The sequence below is a fragment of the Chiloscyllium punctatum genome, chromosome 36, assembly GCF_047496795.1.
Source record: "Chiloscyllium punctatum isolate Juve2018m chromosome 36, sChiPun1.3, whole genome shotgun sequence".
Taxonomy (NCBI): domain Eukaryota; kingdom Metazoa; phylum Chordata; class Chondrichthyes; order Orectolobiformes; family Hemiscylliidae; genus Chiloscyllium; species Chiloscyllium punctatum.
This window is the reverse complement of record NC_092774.1, coordinates 73,233,396-73,249,669: the sequence shown is the minus strand read 5'-3', so window position 1 is coordinate 73,249,669 and position 16,274 is coordinate 73,233,396. Positions and strand designations below refer to the sequence as shown.

The window sequence follows — 16,274 nt, the reverse complement described above, 5'->3', positions numbered from 1 at the left end:
TTCTCAGAAAACTGCCTGGCCTTCAGGACAACACAATACAACTCTGTCACGGCAGATGATGAAAAGACGTATCAGAGTATTGACACGATTACCACCATTACACGTGGGGAAACCACCCACCATGAGTGCAGCAGGTACTCATGTGACTCAGCCAACGTTGTTTTATCTCATACGCTGCAGGCAATGATGCCCTGAGTCTTGGTATATTGGCGAGACCGAGCAGAGGCTACAGCAACAGATGAATGGACACTGCGCAACAATCACCAGCCAGGAGTGTTCCCTCCCAGTCGGGGAACACGACAGCGGTCCGGGACATTCAGCCTTGGACCTTCGGATGACCATCCTTCAAGGTAGACTTCAGGATGGGCAACAACGGAAAGTGGCTGGGCAGAGGCTGATAGCCAAATTCAATACCCATGGAGATGGCCTCAACCAGGACCTTGTGTTCATGTCACACTACAGGTGACCCCACTATAATATACATTCTCTCTCTCTCTCTCTGCCTGTCTGTCTGTCTCTCTCTCTCTCTCTCTCTCTCTCTCACACACACACACACACACACACACACACACACAAGCATGCATTCACACAAATACGTGCTCCTCCAAACCAACACACTCACACAGACTCTCTCTCCTACACATGCGCTCTCTCAAATGCTCTCTCTCTCACACACACCCTCTCACAAACTCTCCCCATTACACTCTCTCACGCACACATGATCACTCGGTTTCTCCTGCACACACTCGCACACATAAAAGTTTGTGGGTTGAATTTGTACTTGCAGAATCGCATTTTATTTTGCTCAAAAACTCAGACACGTAAGATTCTGTAATACCACGATAGAAATACAATCTGTCTGACCTAACATTGGGACACAGACAGACTTTAACTTAACACCTTCAATGCATTATCTGATTGAGATGACACCTATTGTTAAAAGCTATGTTGAGAACGTAACTTTTGAAAAGTTCTGGAATTTACATGTGAAGGAATCAAAACTAACATGGTCATTCTAAAATATGGTAGAGGTCAGCTAAAGTTGTTTGGTATTCCATTCCATGACACTGCAATCCTGTTGCTATAAAGTCTGTGTGTTATGATTCTGCTCCACAACCAACCGATGAAGGAGCAGCACTTCGAAAACTAGTGATTCCAAATAAACCTGTCGGGCCACAACGTGTCATTGTGTGATTTTTAACTTTGAAAATGTCAGTAATGCCAACATCTCCATACTGCGCATGCTTCTCAGTGTCAGCAATGCACTGCGCATGTGCCACAGTGTCAGCAAAACATTATGCATGCTCACGCAACAAGCGGAAACATTACATGACCTTGTTTTGATGGACCAATGAGAAGCTCTGGATGACCGGATGGCGACTGGTCCTCCTGCCAATCACAGCAAACCCATCGTCAGGATGCGGAAGTAGGACCATGAACTTCTGAAATTGCTCCTGCTGCTGCTCCTCTCTCTCTGAATGAAGATTGAGCTTCACCCCAGACTGCAACTTCCTTCCTCTGTCCAACATCTGTGAGTACAACACACTCTTTTCTCAACCCCTTTTCCATTCTGGGGTTGAGCTGTTGACTTGCAGGAACTGAAGAGAAACGGAGTGAATCCAGGGAGAGGACAGACTGTGGGAAAGTTAGTCCAGGTCTTTTTTCAATGGCAAATACAGGAGAATTGACATTTCAGGCTCGAGCCTTTCATTAGTAATGATGTGTGGATGAACAAAGGGGCCTCTGCGTCCTTCTAATCCAGTCAGTGCAAGTTGTCAGACTAGTGAAGCAAGTAGTGAGTAAAGCAAGTGTTATATTAGCAAGAGGAATTGAGTTCAGAAGTGGGGACGCCTTCCTGCAGTTTGGGCGTAATTGAATATATCCAAGGTTGAGTTCATCTGATTTTTGAACAACAAAGAAGTGATAGTTATGGGGGAAGGCAAGACAAATACAGATCAGTTATAGAAACAGACCCTTCACCCCAACTAGTCCATGCTGACTATGTTCTCAAACTAAACTGGACCCACCTGCCTGTGTTTAACCTATATCCCTCTGAACCGTTTATATTGGACTCCTACAGATGTACAACATAGAAACATACCCTTCGGTCCAATTTGTCCATGCCTACCAGTTATCCTAATTTAGTGTATTTGCCAGCCCTGGGCCCATATCCCTCGAACCCCTTCTATTATAGACCAATCCAAATGCCTTTTAAATTCTGTAATTATACCAGTCTCCACCACTTCCTCTGGCTGGTCATTTCATACATGCACTAATCTGTGTGAAAAGGGTCCCCTTACATCTCTTTTATGTCTCTCCCAGTTCGCCCAAAACCTTTAGTTCTGCACTCCCCCACCCCAGGAGAATACTTTGTCTATTTACCCTATCCATGCCACGCAAAACCTGTGCGTGCTCCTGGTTGTCGGTGAAAACTGCGCGTGATCTTCTTTTGTTGGACCAATAGGAAGCCCTGGAGGACCGGAAGGAGCGTGTAATCAGAGACATCTCTATTGTCTCTGTCTCTCTCTCTCACAATCTCAATTTCTGGAGGGGACAGATTCTGGAAAAGTTGAGCCAGGTCTGTGTCTCAGTTGGCAAACTCATGGAAAATGCAGTACCACGATGTGAAGTGATATTCCCTGTTGGGGGGTAAACAGCAGAAAGGAGATGCATTGTTTAAATGGTGATATATTGGGATGTGGAGAAAGGACTGCAAATGTTGGAGATCAGAGTCAAAACGTGTGGTGCTCGCAAAGCACAGCAGATGAGGCAGCATCCGAGGAGCCGGAGAGTCCGCGTTACAGGTACGAGCCCTTCATCAGGAATGTGTATAAAGGGGCCTCAGCGTCCTTCCATACCAGTCAATGCCAGTTGTCACAGGTGCAGCAAGCAATGAGCAAAGCAGGTGTTATATAAGCAAGAGGAATTGAGTCCAGAAGTGGGGATGTCTTCCTGCAGTTATGGGATCATTGAATATATTCAAGGCTGAGTTCATCTGATTTTGGAACAACAAAGAATTGGATGTTTATGGGGGAAGGCAAGAAAATGGTTTTCAGACCATTGCAGAACAGTTCCTGAGTCAAACAGCACAGAAACAGTCCCTTCAGTCCAACTACTCCATGGTATGTTCTCAAATTAATCTAATCCCACCTGCCAGTGTTTGGCCTATATCCCTCTGTCACAAAGCTGGTCCTTATACTAAAAGCTGGTCCTTCTTCTCAAGGATGCTGTGTCCTTGGTTTTTTTTCAGAGGGGTGGTAAAAAGACCCGGGCTCTGAAGCGACTGGTTTAGTACAGAGATGAAAACCGGTATTGGGAGGCATTTTTGGTTATATGTGAACAGATGAGACTTGAGGCCAAAGCTTTTATGTTTTAGAAATGACCTGTACAATAAAAGGGGAGTGGTCAGTCCTGAAAGCTGAAGTCTCGTTTGGGTGAGTTAAGCAGTGGTCTATGTGGAGAAAGGCTGCTAACACTGTCTCCTTCTGCCCTTCTAACTTCAACTGTAAGCCTCTGTTTCAGTTTTACTTTGTTTAAGGGATTTGGTTTTTTTTGGTACTGCTGTGTACCAGCATTGCGAAGAGTATTAAGAGTTTCTCCACAGCTTGTACTGTACTTAATAAAGTTTGGTTGTTCACAGAAGTTGGCGTATTGCAGTGTAAGAAGCTCAAGCAAAAGAACTTAACAAAGGAACCTAAGGGATAAGTCTTTCATGCAGAAAGTGGCGTGTTTAAGGAAAGAGCTGTCAGAGGAAGTGGTGGGTGCTGGTACAATTATGACATTAAAAGGCATCTGGATGGGTATACGATTAGGAAGGGTTTAGACGCTGTGGGCCAAATACTGGCAAATCGGCCGAGATTAGGTTAGGTTATCTAGTTGGCACAGATGAATTAGACTAAAGGGTCTGTTTCTGTGCCTAATATCTCTATCACTCTGGCTTGCCACTAACATTTGCCACATCTATATGTACAGTTTCTCTCTGGTGTCAGTGTCAATGCCTTGATATCTCACTCTTAACCGGACTGGCAGTGATGACTTTTGTAATCTTTTCTTACAGACTATCTGAAGACAGAAGTTTCAAAGTCAGCAGATAAAGGGCTTATGTCCAAAATGTTGATTCTCCTGCTTCTCTGATGCTGCTTGCCGTGCTGCGCTTTTCCAGCGACGCAGTTTTTGACTGACTCTCCAGCGTCTCCAGTCCTCCCTTTCACATCAGTGTCTGACAGTTACTCAGTCCATCAAGACCACAACAATTTTCAACTATGATTCTGTGAGAAGGAGCAAAGCTTTCTTTTTGGTTCCTGTTTGAGTACGGGGGCACTGGTTGAAAGACCCAATTGTTGCAGCGCACTGAGTGTGGAGCCTGAAACAACTCTTCTGCCTGGAAAGAAGAATTCATGGTGGGGTTGTACACGTGTGTGTGCAGCTGAAGCTTCGGCCATGGAGAAACCCGAGGAAACACAACCTGTTGAGAAACCATGGAAGTGTGGCGACTGTGGGAAGGGCTTCCGTGTCCCATCTGTCCTGGCGGCTCATCAGTGCAATCACACTGGGAAGAGGCTGTTCTCCAGCCCCAAGCGGGCAAAGGGCTTTACCTGCTCTTGTGTCCTGCTGGCCCACCAGCATATACACACTGGTGAGAGGACGTCTTACTGTTCCATGTGCGGGAAAGGGTTCACTTGGGTGGACAACCTCCAGACCCACCAGCAATTCCACACAGGGGAGAGGCTCTTCAGTTGCCACGAGTGCGGGAAAGCCTTCAGCAATTCCTCCGACCTGCTGAAGCACCGGCGGGTCCACACGGGGGAGAGGCCATTCAGCTGCCCCGAATGCGGGAAGGCCTTCAGCGACTCCTCCAACCTGTTGAGGCACCGGCGGATCCACACGGGGGAGAGGCCCTTCAGCTGCCCAGAGTGTGGGAAGGCCTTCAGCAATTCCTCCAACCTGCTGGCCCATCAGCAGGTCCACACGGGGGAGAGGCCCTTCAGCTGCCCAGAGTGTGGGAAGGCCTTCAGCAATTCCTCCAACCTGCTGGCCCATCAGCGGGTCCACACGGGGGAGAGGCCCTTCAGCTGCCCAGAGTGCGGGAAGGCCTTCAGCAATTCCTCCGACCTGCTGAGACACCGGCGAATCCACACGGGGGAGAGGCCATTCGCCTGCCCTGAGTGTGGTAAGGCCTTCAGCAATTCCTCTGACCTGTTGTCCCACCGGCAGGTCCACACCAGGGAAAGGCCATTCAGCTGCCCCGAGTGTGGGAAGGGGTTCACCCGCTCCTCCAAACTGCTGGCCCACCAATGGGTCCACACCGGTGAGAAGCCGTTTGCCTGCCCCGACTGCGGGCGGAGGTTCACATTGTCCTGCAACTTGCAGAGGCACCAGCGGGGGCACCAGTGCATCCAACAATCAGATTCCACCAGTGACGCAGCAGTGGGTCACCCACAGGGCTGAACCTCCTGCCCATTCTGACAGTGGGTGTAGTGGTTTTTTTTTTGTTTTGTGCTGGACTCACCATCCCCCCCCCCCCCCCCCCCCCCCCCCCGCAAGCCCACCTATGTGGCTCAGGGGTGGCATGGTGACGCAGTGGTTAGTACCACTGCCTCACGATGCTGACCTGGGTTCAAATCCACACTCGGGATGACAGTCTGTGTGTAGCTTTCACGATGCCCCCCCCCCACATCTGTATGGGTTACCTCTGCGTGCTCCGGTTTCCTTCCCCAGTCTAAAGGTGTGCAGGTTAGTTTGGATTGGCCCATCTAAATTGTCCCATAGTGTTCAGGGATGTGTAGGTGTGGTGCATTAGTTGGGGTAAATGTAGAGGAATAGGGATAAGGGAATGGGTCTGGCTGGGTTACTCTGCGAGGGCCAGTGTGAACTTTTTGGGCCAAAGGAACTGTTTCCATCCTGTAGGGAATCTAATCTTAAAAAAAGATTTCCTTCAAGCGATACTGATAAAATATGCCGAGTTGGACAAAGTATCCCATCAAGTTTGAGACAAACCCAGGGTTGAAGAAGTTGGAAGTCACATGACACCATGTTACAGTGCAACAAGTTTATTTGAAATCACAAGCTTTAGGAGCATTGCTCTTTCATGAGTGCTGCTCCTTCATCACTTCATCTGGCGCCGTGTGACTTCTGACCTTGTCCACCCCAATTCAACACCAGCACCTCTGCATCAGAGTTGACGAATGAGATTGGATTTTATTCGGCCTGATTTAGTGAGATGTTAATTTGGAAACTCAAAACTGTCGGACCGACAAAGAGATGCGAATCATAGAGTCCCACAGCAGGAGACAGGCCCTTCGGCCCAACATGGTCCACCCCGAACAAACTGTCCATCAACACTAAGCCCATTTCCCTGCACTTGGCCCATTTCCTTCCATACCTTTCCTATCCACGTATTTGTCCAAATGCCTTTTAAATGTTGTTAATGTACCCACCTCAACCACTTCCGCTGGCATCTTATTCCATATGTCTACCACCGTCTGCATAAATAAAGTTGCCCCTCATGTTCCCTTTTATTCTTTTTCCTCTAACCTTAAACTGATGCCCTCTAGCCCTCACATCCCCAACCCTGGGGTAAAAGTCTGAGTGCATTCACCCTCTCACGATCTCTTCACTTCTCTAAGGGCCTCTCTCAGTCTCTAATGCTCTAAATAAAAATATCTTAGCTTGTCCAACCTCTCCCTTTTACACAGACCCTTGAGTCCTGGCACCATCCTTGTATATGTCTTCAGCCCTCTTCCAAGTTTAATAACATTGTTGTTATAGACACTGCCCTGACTACATATTTTGTTGGAGAAAGAGGACCAAATATTATCCAAACTGGATAATCTGGCTGATGGGACAGGAAACCACTTCCTTTCTTGAGACAAGTCTCCTGGAGAGAACTGGCTGGCTGACTGATCTACTGACCCTCACAGTGCCCCACTGCCCTCAGTTATCTGGAGGGAGTCCACACATTTGCCTAAGGTGGTGCTTGAAACCTTTGTCATCTTTGGGATTGTTCCCCATTCATTCCGTGCTATGGAGTCATGCAGCCTGGAAACAGACCCTTCAGACCAACCAGTCCATGATCCCCAACTAAACTAGTGCCACCCATCTGCTCCTGGCCTGTATCCAGTTTGTTAATAGTTTTGTTCATTTGTTCACTGTGATAGTTGGATAAATAAATTGCTGATTGTTGATTTTAAAGTGTTGGGGATTTATTCTTATCACTAGAGCAGGTTACACCACTTTTCATGCTAATTTTACAGATTATTGGGCGACACGCTCCTCTGGGTGTTTCTGTTTGAGAAAGGCGGTGCTGTCAGCCTTCGCTTTATAAGAGTATTGACGTGATGTACTGCTGAATGCAATGGAGTCAACATGAATCGCAGCCTCTCACTGTGGTTGTGGGTGAATCACCTTAATTTGGCTCTTAACTCAGAAACTGCACACAATTAACTGCTGAAACAATCATTTACACTTTATTGTATGTAACAACACAAATAAAACTCCTCAAGTAACCAAGTTCAACCTCACTCACAACTTGGCTATCTCCCAATTGATGGCTGAATTTAACTGAGTTTCCACCAACAGTTTATGTCTCTGGAAGTGTCCAGGGATTCAATGCAGCATTCTTCTTCCAAGTACTGCTGCTCCATCATTCTGAGGTTGAATTCTGGTGGAGATTCCTCACTTTCAAATCTGTGATGTGATGTTTCTTTCGATTCTAACACCACCTCCCCACACTTCTGGAGATCTCTGGTCTGTAGCTTACCTTCTTATCCTCGAGGTTTAGTGGTTTGTTTGATACAGCCTTTCCTGCAAAAAACCCTTTTATGTCAGGGCCTTCCTTCCACAGACAAACTTAATTGTCCTTTTGTCATGAGGTTATTAAACACTTAGCTCATCTGTCGCAGGAAACAGTTTGTTGTTTTGCGTCCTTCTTCCCAGGGATGGTTAACTAGCAGAAATTAGGCCATTCAGTCTGCTCCACTATTCAATCATTGCAGATACGTTCCTCAACCCAATTCTCCCCGTAACCCTTGATACTTAAGAATGATTAAGTCAGCTCCACCATTCAATGAGCTGAATGGCCTAATTTCTGCCTCTGAGATCTTCTGATGTAGCAGTTTCTCAGTGGCCCTTTTGTTTCTTGGTCCAGAAAGAGTTCCTGCTGACTCAGGGAGTTTGGAAAGTTCTGCAGTTTAAAGGACCACACCACATTCCCCTCTGCCTCCTCTTGCGATACTGGCAATTCCCAAGATCCCTTGGTATCCCTGAAAACAATCGAGGTGTCTGGAAATCTCTGCTGCTACTCTGGAACAGAAGGATTATGGGGAGAAAATTCAGAAATCTGATGTGCAAAGAGACTATGGAGTTCTACTCCAGGATTCTCTCAAGGTAAACTTGCAGGTTGAGTCAGTGGTTAGGAAGGCAAATGCAATGAAGGCATTTATTTTGATCAGACTTGAATATAAAAGCAGGGATGTACTTCTGAGGCTCTGTAAGTCTCCGGTCAGGCCACAATTGGAGTACTGTATGTAGATTTGGGCCCCATATCTCAGGAAGGATGTACTGGCCCTGGAACGTGTTCAGAGGTGGTTCAAAAGAATGGTCCAGGAATGAAAAATTTAACATAAGAACATTAGAGGACTCTAGGTTTAAACTTCATGGAGTTCAGAAGGATTGGGGGTGGGGTGGGATCTAATTGAAACCTACAGAATAATGAACGGTGTGGATGTTGGGAAGATGTTTCCATTGGTAGGACAAACTAGAACCTGAGGGCTCAGCTTTCCTGTCAAGGGAAGACCCTTTAGAACAGAGGGGAGAGAAACTTCTTCAGCCAGAGTATGGTGAATCTATGAAATTCACTGCCACAGAAAGCTGCGGAGGCCAAGTTACTGAGTATATTTAAGACTGAGATAGCTAGGCTCTTGAGTATCAAGGGGATCAAGGAGTTCGGGGAGAATGGGGTTGAGAAACGTATCAGCCGTGATTGAATGGCGAAGTAGACTCAATGGGCTGAATGGCCTAATTTCTGCTCCTATGGTCTTATGGTATGCTGATTTGAGGAGGGGGGAAAAGAGATGAAGAGAGAAAGATAGTTAAGGTGAAGCTCGATAGAGATGAAGGAAATATGAGAATTGTATGATAAATGGCAGAACACATAGGAGCACTGGCATACAGAGGGATCTGGGCATAGTGGTAATGCAGGTGGGCACGGTGGTCAAGAAGGTATACAGCACGCTTCCTTGAGTGTAAGAGTTACATTACAGCTGTTTATTCTAGCCACATTCGGAATATTGTGTGCAGTTCTGGTCACTGTGCTACTGGAAGGATGTGGGTGCTCTGGCTGAGGATACAGACAAGGTTCACCAGGACATTACCTAGTCTGGAGGGCTCTCGTTACGAGCAGAGGAGGCATAAACCTGGATTGTTTTCTTTGGAAAAACAGAGGCTGAAAAGAGACCTTGACAAAATGATGAGAGACACAGATTGGCTGGACAGGGGTAGCAGGGTAGCTCAGCGGTTCGCACTGACACCTCACAGTGCCAGGGACCTGCGTTCGATTTTAGTGTCAGGCAACTAGCTGTGTGGAGTTGGCAGATTATCCCTGCACCCCACCTCCCGTGTCTGCGTGGGCTTCCTCTGGCTGCTCCGGCTTCCTCCTACAATCCAAACATGTATAGGTTAGGGTGGATTAGCGATGCTATGTTACCCATAGTGTCCAGGGAGAGGCAGGTTAAGTTGGATTGTCTGTGTGTAAATTGCCCCATTGTTCAGGGATGTGTAAGTTCGGTGCATTACTCAGGAGTAAATGTAGATAATAGGGGTAAGGGAACGGGTCTCCATGCGTTAATCTTTAGAGGGCCGGTATTGACTTGTTGGGCTGAATGGTCTGTTTCCACGCTGGAGGGATTCTGTGATAGTCAGAGGTGTTTTTTTCCCCTCCAAAGTGGAAAGGTCAACTAAAAGAGGGCACAGGTTCAAGGTGAGCAGGGGACTGTTTGGGGGAGAGATGGTGGGGGTGGGGAATCACACAGAGGGGTGGTGGGAGTTCCTGGAACGCACTGGCAGTGCAGGTAGTGGAAGCAGGCACCTTAACAATGTTTAAGGTGTATCTTGATAAACACATGAACGGGAGGTGAACAGAGGAACAGAAACCACACATGGGCAATAAATAGCAGGTCTAAGTAAGGATTAAGAATTAGCACAGGCTTGAGGGTGTGTGTGTGCCTAAACCAAGTGAGACGGGCCTGAGACTGTGCTGTATTGTATTGATACAGCTTTCCCCCACTATTTGAAAGTAGAGTGTTCCTTTCATAAGCCGAAATGGCCTAAATCGAAGAAGCAATTACCATGAATTAATTTGTATTATGCCTTTCTTTGTAAAAGCGACAATACTCTTCAGATTTCTTTCGGTTTGTGGGAGCAGGTATTAATGTAGGTCTTTTGTAAAAGTGAAGTAGTGTAAAGCGAACTTTGAAAAAGTGGGGGATACCTTTATGCTGATGGAGGGAAGATGGGGGGCAATGAAGAGGGGTGGATGGAGGCTCAGGTGGAGAATAAACACAGAGACCAATTGAGCAGCTTGGCCTGGTTCTGTGCTGGAGACTCAATGGGATAGAGACAAATGTATCTATTTCAGGTATACCTGCAGAATGCTCCATCCAGGATAAAAAATGTCCTACATCTGCTTCAGCATACAGGGCAGATGAGCAGTTTCTCCCCGGTGTGGACCAAGAGGTGATGCGACTGAGTGAAGCCTTTCCCGTGCTGAATGCAGGTGAATGGCCGCTGCCTGGTGTATAAATGCTGATGAATATCGGGCAGGCGAGGAAGGGAAACCGTTCCTACATTCCCCGCATTTTCATGATTTCTCCATGGTGCGGGTGTCCTCGCACTTCTCCAGGTTCAACAATCAGTTGAAACTCGCTCACGCTTACAGCATGTGTGTGGTGTTACTGGTGAACCCGCTGATAATTGGAGGACTCTCATTCAGTCTGTAAAGCATGTTCCAGTCACTGCTCTGGTGTGTGGGTGTGTGAGACTCTGAGTTTCCAGTCACACTGACGCTTAAAACCTAACAAAGCAGGCAGACCTTCTCCCCTTTGTTTTCAAGGCCATCAATATCCAAGTCCTGGTGAATCAATCGACTGTCAGACTTCGATGTGATGTTTGGTCTGAGATTTCTGCCTCCAAATTCTTCTCTTGTAATATTCCTGTGGAAAGAGATTGCAAAGGTCATCTCTGTCAGTCCACAATAGAAAGTCAAAACACACAATTCTAGTTTCTGTGGAACATTCTTTCCTCTCTTACCCAAGATCTTTGTGCTGATCTATATGTAAATGAATACAGCAGGGGAATGTGGTGGATTGCATACTCCATGAAGAGTTCACTCAAGTTGCTGAATGAACATCTATCGTGCGGTATTGACGTTCTTACTGAAGATATACAATATTCTGCAGTACAATATTATGAGCCCAGAAACAACTGCAAATCAGGATTTTGGAGCCATAAACATTCCATCAAATACGTAACATATACCCCAGACTTATCTGTCTTATATTAATGCACTGTTGTCTTACATTTCCAGAAGACTCAGATTTAAGTTTTAAGTGTGACTTTTTGTAAAAGAAGCCGTCTTTTGGACTCCTTCCATGCCATACTGACTCTATTACTGGAAATACATCCATACAACCAGGATTCATGGATCAATGACGTGAGGCTTATCTTTACCCTCTTATAATTTTCTGTTGCATAAATGTTTCGACGAATGCCAACGCTTTTCACCAGTCATAGAGTCAGAGACATAAAGCACAGAAACAGATCCTTCAATCTAACTTGTCCACGCCGACCAGATATCCAAAATTAGTCTAGTTCCATTTGCCATCACTTGGTCCATATCCATCTAAACCCTTCCTTTTCATATACCCATCCAGATGCCTCCACCACTTCCTCTGGCAGCTCATTCCATACACTCATCACCCTCTGTAAAAAAAGGTTGACTGCAAGGTCCCTTTTAAAATTTTCCCCTCTCGCCCTAAACCTATGCCCTCTAGTTCTGCACTCCCCCTATCCCAGGGAAAAGACCTTGTCTATTCACCCCATCCACACCCAAGTTTTTATAAACCTCTTTAAAAAACACACACTCAACCTGCGATGCTCGAGGGAAAACAGCCCCATCTTATTCAGCCTCTCCTTGTGGTTCAAACCCTCCTACCCTGGCAATAGCCTTGTGAATCTTTTCTGAATCCTTTCAAGTTTCACAACATTCTTCTGATAGGAGGGAAGACCAGAATTGCACACAATATTCCAGAAGAAGCCGACAGAAGCTGACTTTTGCAGAGTCTGCTCCCTGCTTGGATTCATATTTCTGCCTCCAGTTGCTGCAAGTGAACAGTGCTTCCCCCCTTCTCTCTCCCTCCCAGGATAAGGAATGGAAAGGGGGAGACATTGCTTCACTCCCAGATTTTGCCCAGAATAGCCCCCCTATTGTCTGAATGCACAAGTTGAACCATGAGCTTCTGAAGCTACTGCTGCTCCTCTCTCTCTCTGAATGAAGATTGAGCTTCACCCCAGACTGCAATTCCCTTCCTCTGTCCAAACATTTGTGAGCACAGCACATCTTTGTTGAAGTAAGGCATCTTTCCTGAATGTTACAATTAAAGGGGTGTCTTCCCCCTGATATTCAAAGGGATGGTCAGTCAGAGAAGGACCATGCCTTGTGTTGTGTGACATGTGTGACAGTTGCAACAGGATGTCCCAACTCCTATGCTCAATTCAAAGTTTGTGAGAAGATTTGTAGCTCGGGTGCTCATTGTTGTGGTTCTGTTCGCCGAGCTGGGAATTTGTGTTGCAGACGTTTCATCCCCTGTCTAGGTGATATCCTCAGTGCTTGGGAGCCTCCTGTGAATTGCTTCCGTATTGTTTCCTCCGGCATTTATAGTGGTTTGTCTCTGCCGCTTCCGGTGGTCAGTTCCAACTGTCCGCTGCAGTGGCCATATTGGGTCCAGGTCAATCTGTTTGTTGATAGAATCTGTGGATGAGTGCCATGCCAGAGAACAGCCAGGGAACTCCTAGAAGTATGGCCTCTAGGCATTTTTCCAGCACCACATTTTTCAACTCTGGATCTGGGACAAGGTGTGTGGTGTGGGGGTGGGTGGAGGGGAGGGGAAATAAGGAAACTGGTGAAATCTACATTGATCCTATGCAGTTAGTGCGTCCCAAGGCAGAAGACGAGGTGTTCTTCCTACAAGCGTCAGGTAGCTAGAGCTTGGAGGGGGAGGCAGCAGAGTACTTGCATGTCCTTGATGGATTGGGAGGGGGAGTTAAAGCGTTCAGCCACAAGGCGGTGGGGTCGTTTAGTTTTGGCATCCCACAGCTGTTCCCTGAAATGTTCTGCAAATTGGCGTCCAGTCTCCCCAATGTGGCAGAGACCACATTGAGAGCAATGGACGTATAAATAAATCTTATAAACAAATTGTACAAATTGTATAAACAAATTTGTTAAATTAAACAATTTTAACTTTAATTAAGTTAAAGAAAATTTTCGTTAAATTGGGTGACTACATGAAACGGTTTGTTAGTCAGACTCAAGTCATCATCCTCAAATGAGACAATGCCATTAATATCAGTGAACTGCTTTTTTGTTAGAACCACAAGTTCTTGATTTATTTTCACAACTTACTGATATTCACATCTGCACATTTAATGTCAAACTCTGACATCAGAAATGACTTGACACCATTATTTCTTTCTTACAATAATCCAACAAACAAATTAATAACACAGTGAATACCAAATATCATTAATATGAAATTAAATTTGACCAAATAAAATGTAAAATCAAAATGTGAAATAACAAATGGGGGAAGGGCAGAATGCAAGAAATGCAGCATCATAGAAGGTGCTCCTCCAGGGAGTGTATTTTACCAACTACAACTGCTAAATATAAACAAACTATGGGATATAGGTAAATTAATGTTACTTCTGCATTTCTGCAATTTCATTTTACAAAGTAAAATGAACTCTCAGCAGTGTGTAATTGTTTTAGCCACGAGCTGAGTCAACAAGAATGGAAACGATGTGGAGGAAATATATAATTGTTTTTGTATTAGCTAAACCTGTATGTCAGAAGGTAGACATTACAGGCAAATAGATAAGATGTTGTGAGGGGATGAAGTTAAGCAAGATATGCCTGTACAAAAAGTAGGTATAAACATCTGCTTCCCACTTTTACAAAAACACAGGAACAAACCCCAATTAAAAGGGTTATAGGGATCAGAACAGCCTCGAGAAAGGCAACAGATGAAGGGGGGAGATAATGATGAAGAAAGAATATGCCTAACAATGACCTACAGCAGGATGAGGTCAAACAGCCTTGTGAGGCCAGAAATAAGCATTTTGTCACAGACAAGGCCGTATAAGGCAAGAGATAAACAGGGGTAATGGGGGCCGGTCTTAGGGAAGTGGATGATGTAAGCAGGGGAGGAGCGATGTAAAACAAAAGACATCAAATCATATAAATATTATGTATGAATTGAACTTGGTGTGTGTATGTCCTCTGCCTTATAGGCACTGGACATCTCACCCACTTGCAAGTGTAAAATAAAGGACGCTGCTGATTCAGATTTTGTCTCGGACTGCAATTATTGAGGTGTGTGAGCTTTGTTTCTCACAATCAGTGAACTGCTTTTTTGTTAGAACCACAAGTTCTTGATTTATTTTCACAACTTACTGATATTCACATCTGCACATTCGATGTCAAACTCTGACATCAGAAATGACATGACACCATTAATGTTTTCTTACAATAATCCAACAAACAAATTAATAACACAGTGAATACCAAGTCTCATTAATATGAAATTAAATTTGACCAAATAAAATGTAAAATCGAGATGTGAGATAACAAATGGGGGAAGGGCAGAAGGAAAGAAATGCAGCATCATAGAAGGTGCTCCTCCAGGGAGTGTATTTGACCAACTACAACTGCTCAATATAAACAAACACTCTGACATGATCCTCCGGTTTTAATGTAAACCATAGCCCCATACAGTAGGTACCATTTAAATAAGTTAATAGATACAAGCCTTGAGCAAATCCAGCCTCCAGCCGGACCCCCCGCTTCTTGGAGCTCGGACCTTCCTCCAGCTCCGGGGGGTTGTTGAGCTCCTGGGCTCCGGCCGCCGCCGAAGAAGCCGCGGGCGCCGGCTCTCTCTCCTCCACCGCCGACATTTTTAATTTGTTTTCTCGTTCACCCGGTAACCGTCACCTCCCCCTTCCCGGGCCCCGGAAATTATACAAAAATAAACAATAAACCCCACCGGGGACTGTCTCCTTTTCTTCACAACTTTTGTTTGAAAAGTTCCGACTTTAATTTGAAATGTATTTTAAAGGTATTTTCTGAGGTAAACGATGCCTGTCTGCCCCCCTCCCTCCGTCGGAAACCGCCCGCTGAGTCGATGAGAAAACCGCAGCCTCGCGCCGCCATCTTTGTTTTTCTTCTTCATTCCGTCTCCTCCTTCAGTGACGCGCGTCATCCGCGCTCCCTCCAATCAGAGCGCACCTTACTCCACCTGACCAATGGCGGCCGGCTTTGCTTGTCGTGTTGGCCCCACCCTCTGCAATATCTCTCTCTGATTAGTCGGTCCCGACCACAAGCTTTGGTATTGGTGGGGAATGTCACAATCACGTCAGTGTATCCGCCCTTTTCATTCCCATTCATTCATTCAACAGCAGATGACCCAGTTTACTGCAACGGGCTCTGGGGCTATAGGGGTAGTGTCAGATATTCAGGGGGAAAGATATGATTTTTAACGTTATCAACCAACTCAACTCTGGCACCTTCACATCCACTCATTCAACCGAAGAGGGCTCAATTTAGTGTAATGGCTCTGAAGGTATAATATTTCTATCCTATGTTCAAAACAAACCTCTTCCCCTTCATTCAATAGAAGAGGGCTGATTTGCTGCAGAGGTTTTTTTTATGGCGCAGTGGCAGTGTCCCGATCTTCGAGCCCTGAAATCCCACAGCTATGAGGATGCGTAGTAACAAATTTTGTAGTTATAAGTCACATGACACCAGGTTTATAGTCCAGCAGGTGTGTTTGGATGGGATCTTAGAGAAATATATTAAAGTATGAAAGAAATAGAAATAGGATTTTCCACTGGTAGGTGAGCAGTGGAAATGCGGCCCAATAAGGGCGCATGGCCTCAAAGATTAGAGGTAGCAGGTTTAAAATTGAACTGAGAAGAAACTTCTTCACTGGAGGGTTGTCAATCGA

At 45.7% G+C, this 16,274-nt stretch overlaps 2 protein-coding genes across 4 annotated transcripts in view; one reads left to right on the top strand and one right to left on the bottom strand.

The window, feature by feature from the left end:
• Positions 1-1,440: 1,440 nt before the first annotated feature.
• LOC140460667 (uncharacterized) lies at positions 1,441-7,204 on the top strand. The gene is made up of 2 exons (XM_072555292.1): positions 1,441-1,531; positions 4,058-7,204. The coding sequence occupies exon 2, from the start codon at positions 4,441-4,443 to the stop codon at positions 5,446-5,448; it is 1,008 nt and encodes a 335-aa protein (XP_072411393.1). The 5' UTR covers positions 1,441-1,531; positions 4,058-4,440; the 3' UTR covers positions 5,449-7,204.
• The window catches only part of LOC140460666 (uncharacterized), a 34,576-nt gene continuing 25,479 nt past the window's right edge, over positions 7,178-16,274 (bottom strand). For 2 of the 3 annotated variants that reach the window (XR_011954269.1, XR_011954268.1), the window contains one exon: positions 7,178-11,207. The gene's annotated coding sequence lies outside the window, so the exon portion shown is untranslated. Of the gene's footprint in view, positions 11,208-15,080; positions 15,640-16,274 lie in introns of those variants that run through there. The other variant, XR_011954270.1, reaches the window with a different exon arrangement.